General features: G+C 60.5%; 2 protein-coding genes and 1 long non-coding RNA gene across 3 annotated transcripts in view; 1 reads left to right on the forward strand and 2 right to left on the reverse strand.

Annotated features, from left to right (window-relative positions):
* The window catches only part of SLC8A2 (solute carrier family 8 member A2), a 29,012-nt gene extending 17,968 nt beyond the window's left edge, over nt 1-11,044 (reverse strand). The window contains exons 1-3 of the mRNA XM_030298763.1: nt 10,935-11,044; nt 6,243-6,932; nt 2,075-2,739 (exon numbers count right to left, since the gene is read on the reverse strand). Coding sequence (XP_030154623.1) covers nt 2,075-2,739; nt 6,243-6,917 — 1,340 coding nt within the window. The 5' untranslated portion in view covers nt 6,918-6,932; nt 10,935-11,044. The remainder of the gene's footprint in view (nt 1-2,074; nt 2,740-6,242; nt 6,933-10,934) is intronic.
* Nucleotides 3,587-5,494, forward strand: LOC115502926. The gene is made up of 2 exons (XR_003965233.1): nt 3,587-3,676; nt 3,920-5,494. It is a non-coding gene; the product is annotated as an uncharacterized LOC115502926 (long non-coding RNA).
* Nucleotides 11,045-13,323: 2,279 nt separating the features above from the next.
* Nucleotides 13,324-20,502, reverse strand: KPTN (kaptin, actin binding protein). The gene is made up of 12 exons (XM_030298889.1): nt 20,267-20,502; nt 19,872-19,954; nt 19,665-19,749; nt 19,517-19,571; nt 18,160-18,235; nt 17,957-18,030; nt 17,538-17,647; nt 17,381-17,458; nt 16,671-16,746; nt 15,863-15,998; nt 15,590-15,772; nt 13,324-13,774 (listed from the first exon to the last, which is right to left on the reverse strand). Exons 1-12 carry the CDS (start codon nt 20,487-20,489, stop codon nt 13,643-13,645), a joined length of 1,311 nt encoding a protein of 436 aa, XP_030154749.1. The 5' UTR covers nt 20,490-20,502; the 3' UTR covers nt 13,324-13,642.
* Between the last annotated feature and the right edge of the window lie 179 nt (nt 20,503-20,681).

The raw sequence follows: 20,681 nt of genomic DNA on the forward strand, positions 1-20,681 counted from the left end.
GAGGCGGGGAATGGTAGGGGGAGGTTGGAGGGAGCAGGTTGCGGGTGGCCAAAGGGATCCCGTGCTCCAGGATGACAGAAGGAGATCCTGAGCCCCACTCGGGAGAAGGCAGGGGGTGGGCGGAGGGGCAGGAGAAGTGAATGGGGACGGGCCCGATACGAGGGTCCTGGACTGCCCTAGGTGGGGGGAAGTGACCCACAAACGCCCGAAGCAGTGGAAAGACGCGAAGGCGTGACAGCGGCACGCAGGGGAGACTGGGCTATCCGAGGTGGGCGGAGGGAAAGGTTGGCGAAACGCAGCACTCAGCCCTAGGACGAGAAGCGTCAAAGGGAGGCGGGACGGGCAGGGCAGCGGCAGGAGGTGAGGACCAAAGATCCTCCAAGAGTTCGGCCTCAGCTCTACTCCCAGAAGGGAGTGGAAGGGAGGCGTGGCCGAGGGGACCCTGTCAACAGCGCGGCCACCAGCACTGCCTCCCAGTCTCCGCTCTGCTTTCCTCACGGCCCTCGCCACTGACATTGTCCGTATTCGGTGTCTGCTTCCCAATGGTCTGTCTCTCCCGCGAGAGCGTCAGCTGCCTTTGGGCAGGGCCCGGACGTGTTGCATTCACGGCCGGTCCCCACTGCCCAGGTCCGTTCCTGGCGGGTGGGAGACCCGTGAGAAGTGTTGTCATTACCGTAGGAAACTATGAGACACCTACGCGTCAGCCAACAGAATATACCGTAAAGCTATCATTCTATAACCCACGGTCCGTGGGTTCGAGCCCTGCATCGGGCTCTGCGCTGCCGGCTCGGAGCCTGGCGCCTGCTTCGGAGTCTGTGTCTCCCTCTCTCTCTGCCCCTCCCCTGCTCACGCTCTGTCTCTCTCAAAAATAAACCAACGTTAAAAAATATAGGGGGCGCCTGGGTGGCTCAGTCGGTTAAGGGTCCGACTTCAGCTCAGGTCACGATCTCGCGGTCCGTGAGTTTGAGCCCCGCGTCGGGCTCTGGCCTGATGGCTCGGAGCCTGGCGCCTGCTTCGGATTCTGTGTCTCCCTCTCTCTCGGCCCCTCCCCCCGTTCATGCTCTGTCTCTCTCTGTCTCAAAAATAAATAAACATTAAAAAAATTAAAAAATATATATAGTCCCTGACACATAGTAGGTGTTCAGCAGGAATTGCCGAACGGGGCAAGATCACAGGTCTGCTCAGAAAGAGGGGCGAGGGCAGGGAACCGGGCAGCGAGACTCAGGAGGGTGCAAAGGGTGCGTTTCTCCGCGGCAGAAACCAAGGACCTGGGGCTCATTTGGGCCCTGCCTCTCTCCTCTTATCTCATTTAGTTCTCCCACATGGCGCTTACCAGCCCCCTGATGTTTTCATGTATTTAATGGCTTATAACCTTATTGCAACTTGAGGGTAGGGACCTTAGCTGTCTTGTTCTCCATGGTGTATACCCCGCAGGCATATGGTAGGTGCTCAGTAAACCTTTTTACTTTAGTAATGGTGTGTGTGCGTGTGTGCGTGTGTGTGTGTGTGTGGAGGGGAACCTGTTCCAGCAGGTGACAGTACATGTCATGGAGCTATAATAATTAACCCAGGGTGATGTCAACCCCCGAAACCCACAGGTAGATAATAAACATGGGAAGGCAGCCTGTGGGCGGGGCGCGGCCACGCTTATGTGGCTTGTCCAGCAGCGTGTGGCAAATGTCTACAAGAGTGTCCCAGACTCGGCCACCTGGCAGGGGGAGGGGGTGGGGAGGGCGAGAGACTCTCCATGTCGGCTCAGGCCATGATCTCGCGGTTGGTGGGTTCGAGCCCCGCGTCGGGCTCTGTGCTGACAGCTCGGAGCCTGGAGCCTGCTTCGGATTCTGTGTCTCCCTCTCTCTCTGCCCCTCCCCCACTCACACTCTGTCTCTCTCTCTCTCTCTCTCTCTCTCTAAAATGAAAAGCATTAAAAAAAAAAAAAAAGCAACAGCAAGAGCGAACGGATGAGCGAGCGAATGTGCGAATGGTGCAGGCCTGCGCGCACAGCAAGGGACGCGTGGGCGCTGGAGGTCGCCGGGAGACCGCTGGGCCCGGGGGCCGCGAACAGCCGACCCACCTGTACTCGTAGTCGGAGCCGGCCTTGGCGGAGCCGTCCTCGGTGCGGTAGTCCACGTAGAAGGTGCTGTTGCCCTCCCCGCCCTGGCAGGTGACGGACAGCAGCACGGAGCCGCAGTTCTCCAGGCAGTGGTAGAGGCTGGGCTCGAAGAAGATGCGGCTGGCGCCGTCGTCCTCGTCCTCGCCGGGGCCGTCGGCCGGGGAGGCGCGGCGCGAGGCGTCCGCCGCGTGTCGCCGCAGCACGTTGCCGGCGCCCGTCATCAGCCGCGTGGCCTGGATGCGGTAGAAGGCGCGGCTCTTCTGCTGGTGCAGCAGCGCGTAGTAGTTGGCGATGCCCACCAGCTGCTCCAGGTCCTTGTCCGGGTGCTTCTGCTTCAGGTCCTTGAGGATCTGGATGACCTCGCGGCGGCTGGCGTCCAGCTCGCGGGCCTCGGCGGGGCCGGGGCCCAGGCCGCCCGGCTCGCCCGGCACCTCGGCGCCCACGAACGTGCCGTCCAGCTCGATGCTCTTGGGGGGGTCGCCCTCGGCGCCGATGATGATGCCGCTGCGCGGGTCGGTGCGGTAGCGCTTGTACACGTACTTGTAGAAGAGCAGCCGCTTGTCGGCCATCCAGGCGAACACCACGCACACCGGGAAGAAGACGAGGGTCAGCAGCGCCTCCCACACCTGCGGGCGGCCGCGCGGGTCAGGACCGCCGCGCCGCCAGGGGGCGCGCTCGCCGCCCGCCGTCCGGCCGCCCCCCGCGGCTCCCTCCGCCCGGCGCCGGCGGGGGAGGGCGGGGGGCGTGGTCGCCGGGCGCCCCCCCCCCCCCCCCTCCCGCGTCCGTCCCCATCTCGGTCCCCGCCCCGCCTCGTCCCTCTCTGCTGCGCTCTCCGGTCGGCTCGTCTCCGCCTCGCCCCGTCTCCCTGTGTCTCTCTGTCCAGGCCGTCGTCTCCTTCTCTCCCTGCCTCCGTCTCGTTCGGTGTCGGCTGGTGTGTGCCTCTTCCCAGGGGGCGGAGCCTGTGTCCCTTCCTGCCCGTCTCTCCCTCCGGCCTTTTCGCCCCGCTCCATTTCCCCTGCACCCCTCCTCGCCTGGGACGCCCGGACTCGTCCAAACCCCACCCGCCACCCGGGGCCGCTCACCTCTTCCCCAGGCTCCCCGATTCCGCCGCCCCCCCTCCCCCCCGCCCCGCCCGCCAATGCAGCCCTTGCCGGACTCTCCTTCCTTAGAATCCGTTTGGCCCTTAGGGACGGGACTCTGACTCTCAAAGAGGCACAAGTCTGGCTCCTATTGCAGCCCCATAAAACAAGCTCCTCCTGTGTTTACATGCTGTATCTCCCCAGAGAGACAAGGCAATGCAGAGTTCAGATCCTGCTTCTAGAAGCGGCAAGTGTGGCTCAGCCTCTTGCCTGTAAAAACGGGAACGGCCCCAAGACTGGATGAGCTTATGTACCCCTAGTGCTTAGCACTGTCGGTTCCGGACGCGTGGAAAAGAGCTCAAAATTAACATGACCATTATTCTACCTAGGCAGGTCCAGGACTCCTCCGCCCATGGTCACCCTCCGCATTAAAGATAAGGAGGAAGAGGTGAAAGATTATTTACCATCAGCTGGCCCCCCGGAGGTATCTTTAACCCGGGCCCAGAAGGGAAACTATCTTTGAAGATCCAACCAGTCCTCACACCCCCACCCTGGTCGCTGGGTTTCCTGATGGCTCAGAGAGAAGGCAGGAGCCTCACAAAGCCAGCAGCCACAAGGTGTAACGTGAACTCTGGCCTCGGACCTGGCCACTATGTGTAGGGCAGGGGAATGCTCCCGTAATCAGAAGACCATCTCAAACCTCGAAGATGTGCTTTCCTCCCTGCAGGTAAAGAAAAGGTGGATTCTAGGAGGCTCACATCCCTTTTCCAGGGCACCCACTGCGGATGGGCCCACGGACCTGCCTACCCTGCGGGAGAAGTGAGACAGGTTCAGTGCACAAGGACACCCCCAAGAGGGGGGGGGGCTCTCACCAATCTAGGGGTGTTTGTGGGTTGCCACCGTGACCGGAGAGGGGGATGCGGTCCCAGATGGCGACATCCAGCGACTCATGGGGTGGTCCCACACAATACAGAATTGTCCCACGTCCTGCCTCACTTGGGAACCTCCTGCTGGAGGGGCGCCTGGGTGGCTTGGTCGGTTAAGCGGCTGACTCTTGATCTCAGCTCAGGTCATGATCTCACGTTTCGTGAGTTCGAGCCCGGGCATCGGTGCAGAGCCCCGACAGCACAGGACCTTGCTTGGGATTCTCTCTCTCCCTCTCTCTCTCTCTCTCTCTGCCCCTCCCCCACTGGTGCGCATGAGCTCGCTCTCTCTCTCTCAGGTGAAAAATCTTCTAATCGTCGGAGTCTAGAACTCGACTCTGTTATATATATACAAAGTATTTTCCTGTATGGTTTAATCTGTGCTGAATACGCTTATTTTTAATCTTAATTTTAGCTACCCACTCCTCTGCTCAACTCCTTGCATGGCTTGTTTCCTGATCTTTTTCTTCCTCTTGAGCCCAAACTTGTTCAGGATAAGTAGGTGCCAGCAGCTGGCTCCCACATCACGACTTTTAAAGTGGCCGTGCCGAAGCGCTTACATGTGGAAACGCGCATTGTTCTATTAGAGATTCCTTTGGCCAACGGCACAGGCAAGTTTAGTGATGGGAGGGATAGCTCGCATTTACTCTGTGCTAGGCCTGCTGTCCCGAGCTCTTCCACGTGTGGTTTATTCGATCCCCACACAGCCCTCTGACGTCAGTACTATGACGACACCCGGGTGACCGGTGGGGAAACTGAGGCACAAAGCAGGTGAGGAACTCGCCCAAGGGACAGCTGGGAAGCCGCAGAAGTGGGGTTTGACTCGAGCGTGTCTGGCTCTGGGCTCCACGCACCAAACCGCGAGACTCTCGAAGACCTCTCTCTTATTACGTAAGTGTTTCACATCAGCAGAGTAAAGGGATATTCCTATCCCTCCTCCGGCTGGCTCACGGTGTCTCAAATCCTTGTCCTGGTTCTGCTCTAGATCCTCATCAGAGACCACTTTGAAAACCCGAGTCAGGACGCCATCCTCTTGACTCGTGCTTGAGAACTGTGTGATGGCTCCTTCTGTACTTTTCACCCTGGCAGCCAGGAAACTCACCATCACAGCCGTGAGTCGACTGCAGCCAACTGTCTCTCTCCCTCTCTCATCCCTGTCTTCTGGTGCTACTGTCTCTCCCTCGGCTCTCTGAGGTTGCTGGTCCCTCGGTTCTGTTTCTATAACACCTGCAAGGAATTTTTATGCTTCTAACACTCAGCTCCTTCCTGGACATGCCCCTATAATTGGCAAAACCTGACAGATCTGCATGACTAGACTGTGCACATGTGTGAAGGAATTCTGGGTAGCCTCAAATAAATTATGCATGTGTGTGAACGAACTGGGCCAGACCCATAAATAAATTATGCAGATGTAGGTGGCAGTCTTGGGGTTGTGGGAAATGAATTAGGCAAACGTCTTCCAGGGAGACTTAGCGGAGCGCGGTTAAGACGCTGGACAGACGAGAGGCGAATGGTTATGTGAATGGGGGGGGGGTGTAAGTTACGGAGCGGTGGGGCCAGCTTGTGTCTCACTGTTGGAATGAATCGTGCAAAGTGGTCTTTGCAGAGGACTCGGTTCATACCTGCGTTGGACCGGAGTGAGTGTAAATTTCAGCGATGCGGCATGAATTATCCTAACATCAGAGATCGGTTATGAACGATGAGTGAATTTTGCGAGCCACGACTCCATAGCTGGCAAATGCCTAGCTAGGCTGTGACCTGTGGTAGCCATTGCAGAGACCACAAGGACTCTGTCAACACGTATGGCACTGTTAGAAGAGCCCAAGCCATTCCTTCTGGACGGGTATATTGCAAAATGCCGCCCCCTCTGGGCAGATGAGCCCTTTCCAGGTGCTGCGGGAGCCCTCCAGACATGGCGTGGGCGCACTCGATGGACTCCGGCCCCAAACTGCCTTCCCCGGCCCACCGCCCTTGTGCACAACCTGCACAACCATACCTGGTGGCCCTCCCCGATGTGAGCATGCATTGCTGCGAACGCATGAACCAAGTCTCCGGGCCCAGGGAGCCACCCCTCTGGATTCTGCCGACGTACGTGCCCCGAGCAGGTGCCGATGGGTCCTTGCTCACCTGGACCACGCCGGGGGAAAAGACGGCAAGGATGAGATAAAGCCAGACGTAGGCGAAGATACTCCAAGAGGCAGTGACGAAGAAGACTCTCAAGTGCTTGATCTTGCGGCTCTCGCCGGCTGGGATGACGTAGATGCACACGGCAATGACCACAAACATGTTGAAGGCGGCGCTGCCCACGATGGTGCCTGGGCCCAGCTCGCCCGCCTGGAAATTGTGGCCACAGACCTCGATGACAGACAGCAGGATCTCGGGGGCTGAGGAGCCTAGGGCCATGAGCGTGAGGTTGGACACGGTCTCGTTCCAGATGCGGACGGTGCCCACGCTGGTCTCGCCGTTGGCCTTGGTGATGGTGATCTCCTTCTCCTTGGACGTGATGACCTCGATGGACGCCATGAAGCGGTCGGCGATGATGGACACGCCCAGGAACATGTACACCATGGCCACGAAGTAGACCACGGCCCGCGCCGCTTTGTCACCCAGCGACGGGTCATCAGGCTCCCAAACGGGCAGCAGGACCCCCGGCTGGCAACGGTTGGAGCCCTGGCAGCCCCCTGTGCTGGCATCGCTGTCATTGGCCGGGGGAGGTGGCAGGGAGGGGGTGGGGGTGGCCGCCCCCGAGCACGGGGCCGTCCCCAGGAGGAGTGCAAACCCCACTAAGGCCAGGGGAGCCATGGAGGGTGTCGGGTCCTGTGGGGGAGGAGGAAGAAGTGTGGGGGAGGGGCACACACCCCGCCCATTTACACGGGGACCCCCCCCCCAGGCTTGCTGGGGGCTGGGAGGGGGAGGGTGGGGACAGAGGGAGCCACAGAGGGACAGGGACGCAACGAGACAGAGAGCGCGAGACAGAGACCAGGAGAGGAGGATAAAGACAGACTGGCGGAGTGGACGTTGCTCTCGCCACTTTGGGGAATTGCGGCTGGATGTTCTGCACCCTACTGGCCGGCAGTTTCCGCCCCCAGGTACCTGGGCACCCAGGAGCCCTAGGACGCGTGTCTGCCAGAAAGCCACACACACGAGAATGTCCGCGGCTGCCGCTTTGTTTCTAACAGCGTCCCTCCGGAACCCGCCTGGATGGGATGCCTGTCATCAGCAGACGGAGAAGTACAGCTGGGGGGCGGGGGTGGGCAGCGGAACATTATGTGGCCCTGAAAAGAGAACGGGCTGCGGACCCGCCCGGCCACACAGACGAATCCCACAGACGGACGATGGATGGATGAAGCCAGGCCCCAAGTGACACAGACCGGATGATTTAGTGGGTGAGGCCAGGGGCTGGAGGCCCTAAGTTCGTGAGCTGAGTCTGGTGGCCTCAGAGGGCTCCTGTGCAGGGCCTGGGCTTTGGCGGGTGCTGGGATGTCCGTCTGCCTGCCTGTCTGTCTGTCTGTCTGAGGTGGGGCTGCAGAGAGACTGCTGGAGGGTCTCTGGCTCACATCTTTCCCTGCGATGCTGGCAGGTGTCTCTCCCAACTGAGTTGCGGCCCTCGCCCTGGACAAGGTCTCGTGTGGTCTGGCCTCCTCATTCCCTCTCTGGCTTCATCTCTCTCCCTGTCCCCCTTACTCGTTGGCCCCGGCCACCTCCGGGTTCCTCGCATGCTAGACAAGTTCCTGCCTCAGGGCCTTTGCGCCTGCTGTTTCCCCCTTCCTGAGACCCTGTTCCCTACATATCCACCCTCTCTTCTCCGATTCTCTGCTCAGACATCACCCTCCCTGAGCTCTCTATTCAAAATGACACCACCCCACTTTGGCGAGGCCCTAGGGGTCTCATAGATGAGAGGGCCAAGGCTCAGAGAGGTTAAAAACTCATTCAAAGCCCCCAGCACCAACGCTGGCTTCATTTCTCTCTCTGGGAGTCGCCCCAACTCCCAGCTCCTGGGCCCCACTCTTATGTTGCCATGGTAACCCAGTAGCCTGTTTTGAAAAAAGGTGGGGGGGGGGGACTGAGACTAGAAGGAGAGGTCTGACCCCTGCCTTGGCCACCAACCTCAGTTCTCCCAGTAACTTCCATTTCTGTCTGGAAGTTCTTCTCCGAGTCTAACCCACAGCCTGCCCCCAAAACACGCCCACGTACTCAAGGGCTGGGAGCCGGCTCCTCTGGGGGAGGGAGGCAGAATGTTGGCAGAACATCCCTGAGGAGTGTGTGTGTGTGTGTGTGTGGGCGGGGAGAGGGGAGATTCTTAAAGGGCCACCGCCCAATAGCCCCCTCAGCAAGGCCCCTAATGATACATCTAATTAGCAGCCCCCTAATTAGCAACAACTTAGGCATAATTACAAACCCACCAGGATCCAAAGCAAAGACTCACGCTCTCTTCTCCCTCCCTTCTCCCCGGCTTCCAGGAGAAACGAGGGCCACCTGGGAGTCAGGAATTCATCTCAAGCATCTAACTCCCTCTCTCATGGGAGGGCCAAGGCCTGGAAAGTGCCCCCTCACATCTAACCACCTGTCCCTCCTGCTGCGGTCCTCAAGGGAGGCCAGAGCCAGCCAACGTGGGGGGGGGGGGGTTCTCACGCCTGCCCTCCTTCCCAGGGGATGGGCGACGCATCCTGGCTCAATCCCTTTTCCTGCAAAACCTGAGGCCTTAGGGGAGTGGGGGGGGGGCGGTCAGGAAGAGAAAGCACGAGATAAATATTTGTGAAATGAATGACCAAGAGGTCTGAGCCCTGTCGCTGGGGACAGCTGGACTTTCTCTGCTAAAGGCGCCTGTCTCTGCCTCTCTTCGTCCACCAGCAGCCCTGAAACCTAATCTGGGTTTAGAATCCGGGGGCAAAAGGATCAGGTTGAGGCCACGGTAGGAGTCCGGAGGGCAGATGATGGCATCTCCCGATGTCCCCCCACCCTCGTGGGCAGGTGCCCAGCTGGGCCAGTGGTGAGCGCCCCGGTTCTGCCTCACATGCCTCTCGGGGTCTCAGACACCTCCTGTCTAGGGCGGGATTGCAAGCGTAAGGGAAGGGGGTCCAGTCTGGCCTCGCCGGGTGGGACCCCCTCCCTCCCTCCCTCACATTGGCGAGTGAGGTCGTGGTTCCTGGTTGTGCTTGGTGGGGCCAGGGCTTGCCCGCCGCGCTCCTCGGAGAGACTTCAGAGGTGGGGACCCGAGCTTCTAAACACACCCACTTCCTGCTCCTGGGTGAACCGTGTCCCAGCCTGGGGGTCACACATAGTCTCAGTGCTCAGGGCTACCATGCACGGATGGGTAAACCGAGGTCCGGAGGGAGAAAAGAGCTTGGCCAGGTCAGGCAGCTTCCGCTCCGGGGCAGGGGAGGACGGAAAGTCAAGGCATGGGACTCCGAACGAGGTGCTCCTTTGAACCCATCGGGCCCCACGTGGGTACTCGAGGACCTCACCCCGTCACAGCGGGGGCTGCTGCGGCTGGGCTCACACCTCTCCCCTGTCACTCACTCTCGCCCACCTTTCTGGGTCCCCTTCCCCCCCAGGAAAGAGGAGGATGTATTGGCCAGGGACTTCCAGACTCAGAGGGGCCCTCCGGGAGCCCCCGGGGGATGGGGATCCACCCCCACGGGGGATGGGTCTGAGGCTGGTCTGCCCTGAGGAGCGATGGAGGTAAGGCTGCAGAAAGGACCGGCCTGATCCGCCCCAGGACGTAGTGCTGTGCCTGGCGGAGGAAAAGCGCTCAGCAACTGTCAAAAGGATGGATGAGGCAAGCGATGAACTGGACAACCGGCAGACAAGGTACAGAAGTCAGACTGCAGGCAGGACCGTCCAGTCTACCAGAAGAGGGAGGAGAGGAGCCTCTGTCCTCAGGGGAGGGACGGGCACAAGCCTGCCGAGAGGATGGGCGGGAGCTGGGCAGAAGGGAGAGGAGTTCGGGGGACTCCTTGGCTTCTGGGGGAGCCCACTCTGCAGGGGGTGGGGATCTTCTTCCTCCAGGTCTCCCCCTTGCCAGGGGCGGGGACAGAGGTGTGTAGGAGGAGAGTGAACCCGCTACCAGGGAAGAGAGAGAGACAGAGAAACAGAGACCGCATACCTACAGAGATGGAGAGGAGAGGGGCAGGGGAGAGAGAGAGAGAATGAGAGAGTGTATGTGTGTGTGTGTGTGTGTGTGTGTGAGAGAGAGAGAGAGACCCGCAGAGACAGGAGAGTCGGAGACACCGGGGAGCAGAGACAGGAGGGAGAGAGAGACACAGACAGATGGCGAAAGAGGAAGGCAGAGAGAAAGAAACCAAGGACTTAGAGACAGAGCCCCTGAAAGACACAGAACAGACCCAGGCACAGAGGGACACAGAGGGACAGAGGCGGGAGTGAGGGACTGACAGACAGAGACACAGGGGAAGGGACTCAGAGAGGCAGCCAGACTCTGCAGGACAGGACCCCCGAGAGATGTGGAGAGACAGACGAGACCCAGACGCAGGAAGGCGGGGGCGGAGGGAGAGAACACGAAGGGGGGCTGCCCCAGACGGGCTGGGGTGTTCTCGCTCCCTCAGTACCCAGGAGGCACCCCCTCCCCAGCCGGCCAGGCTCCCTGGGACCCAGGAGGGGCTGAGGATGTTGGCTGCTGGCGGTGCCTCCACCCCACAGAGGGGACCCGGTATCCCCGCCCGGAATATGCAGCCCCCCACCCCCCATAAATGAGCTCAGGGAAGAGCGGCTCCTGGCTCCTCACATGTCCCCCTCCACCCGCCTGGGGCAATACCGTCCTTCCTCCACGCTCCCCCCCTCCCAGAACTGGGGGTCTCTTACCTGCAGCTACAGCCTGGACTAGGTCCCCCTAGCACTGGGCTGGCGGTGGTGGGCGCCTCCGCCCGACAGAGAGGGAAAGAGAGACAGAGAGAGAGAGAGAGAGAGAGAGAGAGAGAAGCTGGAGACTGAGAGGGAGAGCCGGGGAGGAGGGGAGGGAGAGGGGATAGAAGGAGGAGAGGAAGAGGGGGGAGGGACACGGGGGAGGGGGAGTCAGGAGAGAGGGAGGAGGAGGGACGGGGGAGAGTGCTGGGAGGGAGGAGGAGCCGGAGAGGGAGGGGAGGAGGAGGAGGCGGGGAGAAGGGAGGCAGGCGACAGGCGGGGGAGGCTTGGGGAGGGGCCTGGAGAGAGGAGGTTGGGGGGAGCCCAAGCCTCCCACCCACCCTGCAGGTTCAGCACTACAGGCAGGGGACAGCGGCAGACGCGTGCGTGCGTGCGTGTGTGTGTGTGTGTGTGTGTGTGTCTGTGAGTGTGTGCGGTAGGTGGGGTGCCGAGGGTCATTCACAAGCATCCTTGCCCTCCCCAACACACACTGATCCGTACAAGGGCCGAAGAGGCAAAAAAAAAACAGCTACAAATAGTTACAGGCTCACAGAACCCGGGAGGGGGGGGGGAGGGCAAGAATGTTTAGCCAGAGTGAGATCCAAATTCACATGCTGCGCCTGCTGACATATAACCTCGCAAAACAAGCCGGCAACAACCACAAAGGCACACCCATCAATAATAGTAACAGCAGCTGCCATTCAAAGTGCCCCTTGCACGGGCCGCGCGGTGTTGCAAATCTTCTCGTTAAGTGATTGCCCTGCCTTGACACCGCTAGTCCTCCTAACAGCCCTGCGAAGTCGCTGCGGCCGGCCTCGGTTTGCAGATGGGGAAACTGAGGCACAGAGCGGCCAAGCATGGCTCCAGGCTCCAACACCCTTAAGCCACCACACGGCGCGCTGCCCCGCGCTGAGGAGCAAGTAAGAAGTCAGAAAGGAAACCGCAAAGGACCAGGCGAGCGTCCCAGGCTCCTGCGGGCACAAAATCGCGAGTGCTGAAGGGGGCACACAGGGGCGCACACGCCTCACAGACCCCTGCCATCACGAACTACGCTCACTTCGATTCCATACCGCGGTCCACTCCTGCCCAGGACGGGAGGGGATGGCAGCTCTCCGCCTCGGCAGGCGGGCAGCAGGAGGGAGGAGACCTCGCTCCTGCCAGCGATCGGTGCCCACCGCCAGTCCAGGCTGGACACCCCTTGGGCAGGCTGCCAGGGGACGAGGGAGCCAACGCAGCTCCTGGCCGTTTCCCACGCTTGGGCCTGGGTTCTGGGAGACGGCGAGAGCGGCCAAGAGCCGGTGGGGCTCCTGCCTCCTAAAAACCCACCCGGTGGCTTGGGTCTTCACGGCCGGCGTGGGTGGTCAGACTGTTGGGTGGGCTTCCGTGGTAGGAGGTGGTACGGATGGCCGGGACTGTGGTGCCTGCCCCTGCGGCCCCAGGAAGCGGGAGTCCCACCCAAACCCTGCCACGGGGAGGGAAGGGCCCACCCTCCCCACCAGCCCGGATCCCCCTCAGGAATCATTCCCCAACCGTCCTGCCCCAGAGTCTATTCCTGGCCTGCAGTGGGGGAGGGCAAGAGCTCTTCCGGTCCGGCCCTCTGCTGGTCCCCGAGATCCAGGTCCCTGACTCCCCCACCTTGCTGTAGAAGGCGACACAGGAGGGGCGATTCCTACAGCCGGCAGAGCGGTGGCCAGGGAAGTCAGTACCCCTCCGCCTCAAACTCCCTGGTCCCTGGATCTCCAGGGCTTTTCAATCGCGTCTAACCTTTGTCCTTTCCAACATGGCAAGCCCCAGGTCTTTGCCTCCTGGGTCTCATCTCAGGGGATCTAAACTCACTTGCTTTCTGCTGGGGAGGTCTAACCACAGTCATTTGTGAGGGTCCAACCTCAGCATTATTCATCCGGGGGCGGGGGGCGTCTAGCCTCAAACCCTCTGCTGCAGTGTGACCATAGCTTCCCCACAATAGTCCTTCCCCCCATATCCTTTCCTCTGAGGCTTAAGCTCTGTATTTTCCCACCAGGGTCTAACCTGACCCAGAGCTCTCCACTTGGGTCTAACCTCAGACCCGGGGCTCTCCCCTGGGGTCCAACCTCAGTCCTTTCTGTCGGATTCTACAGTCTTTTCCACGTTGGTTTCACTCCAGCCTTTATGACAGGGCCTCGTTTCTAACCTCCAACTCCGTTCTCTGAGGTCTACAGCGTGATCTCCCTTCGGTCCCACTTCTAGGTCTAACCTTGGCCTTTTCTCTCCCCATATTCCCCTCCCTCCGTTCCTCCAGCACCCAACGCGGAGCCTGGCACACAGCAGGCACTCACCAACCTCTTGCCGGAACAAAAGAAAGAGAATGAAGGCAACTCAAAAGTCTGGTTCTTCCGGACATATAAATAATCACTGGCTGACCAACTCTCATTTGGGGCAGAAGAGGGGCAGGAGTTGGGGGGAGGGGATCACCCCGTTTCCAAATGGGGACACTGAGGCACAGAGAAGGAGTGTGTCAGCCGGGCTCACAGGGCACAACGGGGCACACCAGAGCAGGAACCCACAGCTCTGCCACTGGGGGATTGTGGGAAGACCATCCTCTCCTTCACGATGCTTCCCCACCACGAATGGCTGGAGGTGACGGCCCCAGTGAACCACACCAGCGTCTGGGGCGGGCAGTGGGTAGGAGCTCAGGAGCCTGGGGTCTCAGCAGGCTCTGGACCCACCCCGTCCCCAGGCCTCTGTGACTGGCGTCGTCTCCTCTGCTGCACTTGATGCCGAAGCCGGGTCAGGACCAGCTCCGAGGCCTGGACCAGGCTGTGCTATGGGGGGACAAGAGGAGGGCAGGGCTGAGACCGGGCAGCCAGGGTGCAGGTTAGATGACTCGGGGTGGTGTGGAGGAGACAATCCCACAGGCCCGGAGCTCGGCTGCGGCGGGAGGCCGGAGCGCAGACCAGCCGGAGGGGTGGGGGGACAGGTCCCTGTGAAGGGGTGAAGGTCAGACCCAGGGGGGACGGCCTTCAGTGAATTCCCAGTGGGAAGAACAAAGACGGCACCCAATCGTACGGGTCTGAGGTTAGGACTCGGAAAGGACAGGGGAGGACCAGAACATGGGAGACAGACCGCCCTGAATGGGAGGTGAGGCCGAGGTTAGACCACAGTGGGGGAGACGGAGGCGAGACCTTGCCAACAAAGAGTAGGCCAAAGAGCAGGACAGAGAAAGAACCCACCAAAGGGAAAAAGACAGCAATGTGGCATCACCTGAGGGACAGAGTGCGACCCTGGCTGGAGCGTCTGAGGCTAGACCCTGGCAGAAAGGGCAGAAGAGATTACTTCTCTTCTGACAAGATGGCCTGAATGAGGGATGAGGCCTTGGTGAAGGGATGGTCAGACCACAGGGAAGGAAGTCCTTACAGCCTCTTCCACTGGGATCAAACCTACGCCCTTTCCATTAGGGTCTAACCTGCGACCTCTCCGCCGGGGTCCAACGGTTCCCCTTTCTTCTGAGGTCAAACCTAGACCATTCCATTGAGGCACAGACGGTAGGAAAAGACCCAAGCAAAGAGCAGAGGAGGCGGTATGGTTAGCTTCTGGGAGAAAGAACCCAGGCTAGACCATACAGAGACGGTCTTGGAGGCAGACCGGAGATACGGCCAAGGCAAGCACCACACTGGAAGCCAAAGGCAGACCGCAGCCTGAGAGGTGGGTGGGGGGGGGAGCCACAGGGAAAAGGCTGGAGGGGAGTCTGCATTAGTTGCAGGTGAAACGGAATGGGGGGGTTCCGGGTTGGACCTCGGACCATTGAACGGTTGGCGACTAGACCCCAACAGGGGTTACAGCAGTTAGGCCGCCATGGCGGGGGTCAAAGTACAGCCCAAGGCCGGACAACAGACCAAAGCTCAAGGCCCTGACCACAACAGAAAGTTCCGAGGTTAGGCCAAAGTGGAAAGGTCCAAGGTTAGACGTTGGTGGAAAGCCGGAGGCTGGCTGCGGGAGGCCCGGAGGGGAGGCTACGGGACGAGGGTAGGAAACGTCGTTCGGGAGTCAGAACGCGACAGCAAGGGGGAGGTCAGACCACAGCCGGAGCGCAGCCGGCTGCACACAGAGGAGAGGGCGAGGCAGTGAGGAGAGCGGGCCCTGTGGGAGGGCAGAGGTTAGATCACTGGGCAGGGGGGTGGGGGCAGATCTGGGTGAGGCCACAGCGAAGGGACAGAGTCAGACAAAGCACGAGGAACCGAGGGCTGAAGTCAGGAGGCTGAGGACGGGCTGGGGCTGACAGATGCCATGTCGGAACCCCCTTTGCCATGATGGTGCCCCCCCCCACCTCCCCAACCAGCGGCCTCTGCTCCTGAGACTGTCCTTGGTCAGCGAGAACCTCCTCCCAGAAACAGGTCACTCCCTCCTCCAAGAGGGGGCCTGCAGCCAACGATCCCTTTGTGCGAACGATGGGCTCAGGCTGCAGGGCTCCCGTGGGGTGGGGCCTTTGAGGCCACCTCCTCGCGTGGCTACTCCCCGTGGCCTCTGACGTGTTTCCCGCGGGAGCGCGCCCTCAAGAAGGCGGCTGAGCAAACACCCCCACCCCAGGCGCCGCCGCAAGGGCCCCCCCCCCCCCCCCCCGACCTGAGGAGCCCAGCTACCTGCAGGATGTGCACGCCCTTCAGGGAGACCACGGCGAGCTCCCGCAGCCCGTCCCCGGTCAGGTCCACGTGTGCCAGCGCCAGCAGTGGGCTGGAGAAGTCTCTCTGCCACAGTAGGCAGAATCCCCTCTCGGCCTCGGGGAGCCCGGACTCCGGGCCGAAGTACTTGTAACAGAGGAGCTCCTGTGCAGGGGGGCGAGGGGTTAGGACTGCGCAGGGAGGCGGGGCGGCGGGAGGGGGCTGGGGGCGGCAGCCCCACCCCTCCGGTCCCACCTGTCCGTAGGTGGCCACCAGGACTTCGGGCCGCCCGTCCAGATCTACATCGGTGACCAGGCCACAGAGGACGCTGTCAAACTGGTCACTGCCGGGCAGGAGAAGCTGGTCCTCAAGGCCCCGGCTCAGCAGGTCCCTGAGGGTCACGGAGGCGGTGGGGGGACCGCGGTCACACCACGACGCCCGCCGCCCTTGGCCCACGCCGCTCCCCTGCTCAGGTCTGGACACACCGCTCCTCCTCGGCACCCTCGTCTCCGAGCCGGACGTCTTCACGTCCGTCGGACTGCTCACGCAGACTGTCAACCGGTATGGACGCCCATCTCTGTCCCCTGGAGGCGGGGCCATCTCCCTCCCGAACGGAAACCCACTTTATCCCTTCTGGTGACACCCTGGCCTCCGGTCCGGACCCCCACATCGCGTCCCTGGAGCCTGGGAGCTGGGTTCCAGCTCGGACATCAGGTGAGCCACCGCTGGCTAGCACCGCGTCGGCGGCTCAAAATCCGCCACAGCGGGAGTAAGTTACACCCCAGAAGCTGGCAAACGCTACAAGTCAGGGCTTCCTCACCCAACGAGCCCGCGGTTAAACGTCTGCCAACACGCTCGTCCAGGCGGAGCAGACATCTAGGCTTCGATGGATCCGCTACGAGTTCTAGACCCAAACACTCGCACTCCCCCTCCCTGGGGCACGATCACCTTTACCTGCCCAGCCCTGGACAACCTCACCCGAGGGGGCTTCCTCCTGAGAACGACCGGGTGCGGGAGCAGGAGGTCAGGCCGCCCCTGTGAGTCTGCCGTGCGGGCCGCTCACCGATATACCACGGCTGGTTCCAACATGCTGGCCACGAGCACGCTGTACTCTTCCCGCTGTGGCCGGTCCTGGGTCTCTGGAGACGGGACACGCGTGGGGCGGGGCCTGAGGGCACAGGCTCCAGGCTCCTCCTCGCCATCCCTCCTCCCCTGCCCCACCGCTCTGAAAGAGGAGGGAGACCCTACCTTCGCCGTGCTATGAAGGGAAGCTTCGCGGTTAGACAAGACGATGGGAGGAACAGGTGTGAGACCAGAGAGGGAGGGAGACGAGTAAGGAACGACCCGAGGGGCGGAAGGCAGCCCGCAGGGGTCAGGGGAACGGAGCCATCAGAGAAGGGCAGGCCACAGCAAGAGAAACAGAGCAACAGGCAGGAGAGGGGAGCCTGGGTTGGGGGGGGCAGCGCTGAGTCCCCAGGAAAAGCTTGGGGGCAGACAGCAGCAAGAGACAGAGTGAGGAGGCCAGAGAGGGGGATCAGAGGAAGTCACAATGTGAGGGCTGACGGTTAGACGAAAGGAAAAGCAGAAGGTCAACTCCAGGGTAAAGGGCGCAGATTAGAATCCAGGGGCAAGTGGCTGAGATGAATGTGAGGGCACAGAGGGGAGGGAGGGAGCATGGGAGGGATGGGCAGGAGCTGGACGCTCCGGGAGAGGGGTGTGAATCTGGGAGTGGGGAGCTGAGTCTGCAGGGTCGCCCCCCACCCCAGAGCTCACCCTCGGGGGCTGAGAGGCTGAACACGATCACCCGGGAGATGGGGCCGTCCTGCAGGATCGTCCATGTCTGCAGAACCTCTGTGTGCGGGGTGAGGAGTCAGGGCCCCGCCCCGCCCACCCACCCCGCCCCCTGCCCGGCCCCCATCCCGCCCATCACCTTGCCTTCGCTGGTCCACGTGGGCAACTCGGACATAACCGCTCTGACAACCCAGAGCGGAGAGTCGCCGGGATGTGCCGGGGAGATTGTGGACATCAAGCCAGAGGGCGCTGGTTGGTGGGCAGGTGGCCGGAGGGGCCGGAGGGCGTCATCAGGTACCGGCCCCACATTCTGCCTCCCCAGGAGCCTCCGCCCCCTTCCTGTCGCCCTGGGGCCCCACTGGGCCTGATTTCTCTCTGGGATCACCACTCGCCATCGACTTCATGTGTATGGGCGGAGTTTTCTGAACTCCCCTCCCCTGCCCAGTTTCTCTGAGGTCATCTCTGTCTCTACCGTCCCTGAGGGCTTTGCCACCACTTGATTTCTCGGAGGCCGCCTCCCCCCGGGGCCCCGCTGGCCTCTTTCGGGGGCTCTCTTACCTACTGGTCAGATTCGTGAGCTCTGGGAAGAGGTTTTCCACGGGATGTTCTTCAAACTGATGCAGCCCCTCGTTCTGGGGGAACGAAGACCGACCCCCCTGACTTGAAACGTGTCGGTGGCCAGTCTCACACGCAGACCCCGCACCAGCCCATGGCAGCCCGAGAGAGCAGGGCTCTGCCTGCCACACCTCCCTCTGCCTCACCTCCTTGTAGAGATGAATGGCCGGGTCATTCCCACTCAGGAGAAACACTGTGTCCAGCTGGTTCCCGACCTGGACCCTGAAAGCAAAGAAGTCTAGAACCCCTGTGACGTAGAGTCCACGTACAGAATTTTCCAACCTGAGAATCACAGAAACCTTCTGTTTCTAGAGCCCTTCCTTGCCTGCTGGAGTCCTCATTCTGGACGTGGGTTCAGGAATGGAACGTGGAGAGCTCTAGAAAGGGTCGCAGAAACCCAGAACGCTAGAAACTCTTTAATCTAGAACTCCAGTGTTCCCCAAGTTCTGTTTCCTGTCTCCTTTGAAATACCAGAACTTTTAGAAATTGCCACGGTGGATGTTCCGACTCGTAAAATGGCGCAACATCCGAATCCTAGAATCCAGAACATCAGTGTCTAGAATTCTCACCTGTTAAGACCAGAAGTTGGCAAACTATGACCTTCTGACCAAATCCAACTTACCGATTTTTGTAAATAAAGTTGTACTGGAGCACAGCCACACCGTTCATCGACATAGTGTCGATGGCTGCCTTCTTCCTACAATGGCGGACTTGAGTTGTTATGATAAAGACCGGCCCTTAGCAGAAAAACTTTGCCAAGGGCTGTGCTAGACCACCGATGTCCTAGAATGGAATCTGGAGCTCTAGACTGGAATTCTCATATTTTGGGGTTCTAGAACCTCATATCCTAGATGGTCTGTATTCCACCTCCTTGAAATACGAGACTATGAAACAGAAGAACGACTTTATCATCACGAAATCTCTGAATTACCAAACAGCAGAGCTTTCAGATCTTGGAATCTCAGAGCTTACGACTCCAGAAAACTTCGCCCCTCTGGGTCCTTGAGTGTCCAAGTCGAGAACCCCAGAACCTGAGCGTTCTAGATGTCTAGGACACAGGTGCTCAATTAGCGCTCAGAGGATCTAAACAGCGACCTTAAAAGCACCGTGCTCTAAAGAACAAAACGAGAGGGGCGCCTGGGTGGCTCAGTCAGTTGAGCGTCCGACTTTGGCTCAGGTCAGGATCTCACAGTTTGTGAGTTCGAGCCCCGTGTCGGGCTCTGTGCTGACAGCTCAGAGCCTGGAGCCTGTTTCAGATTCTGTGTCTCTCTCTCCGCCCCTTCCCCGCTCATGCTGTGTCTCTCAAAAATGAATAAACATTAAAAAAATTGTAAAAAAAAAAGAACAAAACGAGAGTCTGACACTCTTCTGGTAGGTTTGCTGCCTCGTTTGCTGCAGCCTCCCCCCCTACACACACACACACACACACACACACACACACACACACTCTCTCTCTCTCTCTCTCTCTCTCTCTCTATTGTAATACACTTGTGGCTTACATACTCTGCATGGCACAGCTGGAAAGGAGTGAACTGGAGTTCCAGGTTCAGGCAGCTCTCTGTAAGGGGAGCACACGCAAATACACACCGGGGACCTGACAGGTCCCCCCTCCCATCTTCCCCATCCCTCCTTCCCCGGAGCCCACACTTACGGGCAATGGAGTCAAGATTGTACTCAGAGCCAGGCTCATAGTCGCAGTAAATGTTAAGGAACGGGCTGCCCTTGTCCCCTGAATCCTGGGATGGGAAACTGGCCTCAGGAAAGAGGAGCGGCACCAAGGGGCATCTGGGTGAGACTCAGGGGGATCCGCCGTGCGTGTAAGGAGAAGGGAATGGGTAGGTGGAGGGAGGCTGGATACCTTGATGAACGTGATCCCCACAACCAGGCCCCGCTTTGGGGGCGACTTGTTGAAGGTGTCGATGGAGACGATCTCCGCGTCCACTGGGAGGGGACAGTTCAAAGTTCGCGTTTCAGGCAATCTTCTGACCCCTCTACCCCCCATCATGGCGACCCCTGACCTCTAGTAATCGCTAATCTCCGACCATCTCTGCAATTATCATTACTTCTGGCTCATCATAACCACGGTACGAGGAATCCTGAACCCTAACCACTGACGCCAGTGCCTCCTGATCATCAGCCTTCACCCCTTTCAATCACCCGGATCCCATTCTCCCATCATGGGGACCCAGCTCAGGGCCTCAGAAGCCTTCTCAACACCACTTTCCACCCCCTCGACCCCATGGCGCCACGCACCGGGAATATAGTTGAACTGCAGCTCCTTGGCCACGGGCCGGATTTTCTGTCGGAGGTCCTGGTAGCGGAAGCCCAGCACCTTGCCTTTAAGGGTGGCGGCCAGCAGCTCCCCGCGCCCGCCCGCGCCGCCCGCCAGCCCGTACACGTTGCTCTGCGACGAGAAGCGCGTGAAGCTATCCTCGCGCAGCGGGCAAGGCCCTGCGGCCACGGCCGCCTCCCCCATCACGCCCCTCCACCACTCGCCCCGGCAGCGCCCGCCGCCGCCCGCCCTACCCCAGCCCACCCACCGCTCCCGAAGCGACCCGGACGGCCGGGTGCTCGCCCGTCGCGCAGACTGATGACGTAGAGCAGCTGGCGTCGTTGCCCTTTACCAAGATGGCCACCCGTCGGGCTGCCAGGGCTTCCCAGAAGACCC

This window comes from Lynx canadensis, chromosome E2, assembly GCF_007474595.2.
Source record: "Lynx canadensis isolate LIC74 chromosome E2, mLynCan4.pri.v2, whole genome shotgun sequence".
NCBI lineage: Eukaryota > Metazoa > Chordata > Mammalia > Carnivora > Felidae > Lynx > Lynx canadensis.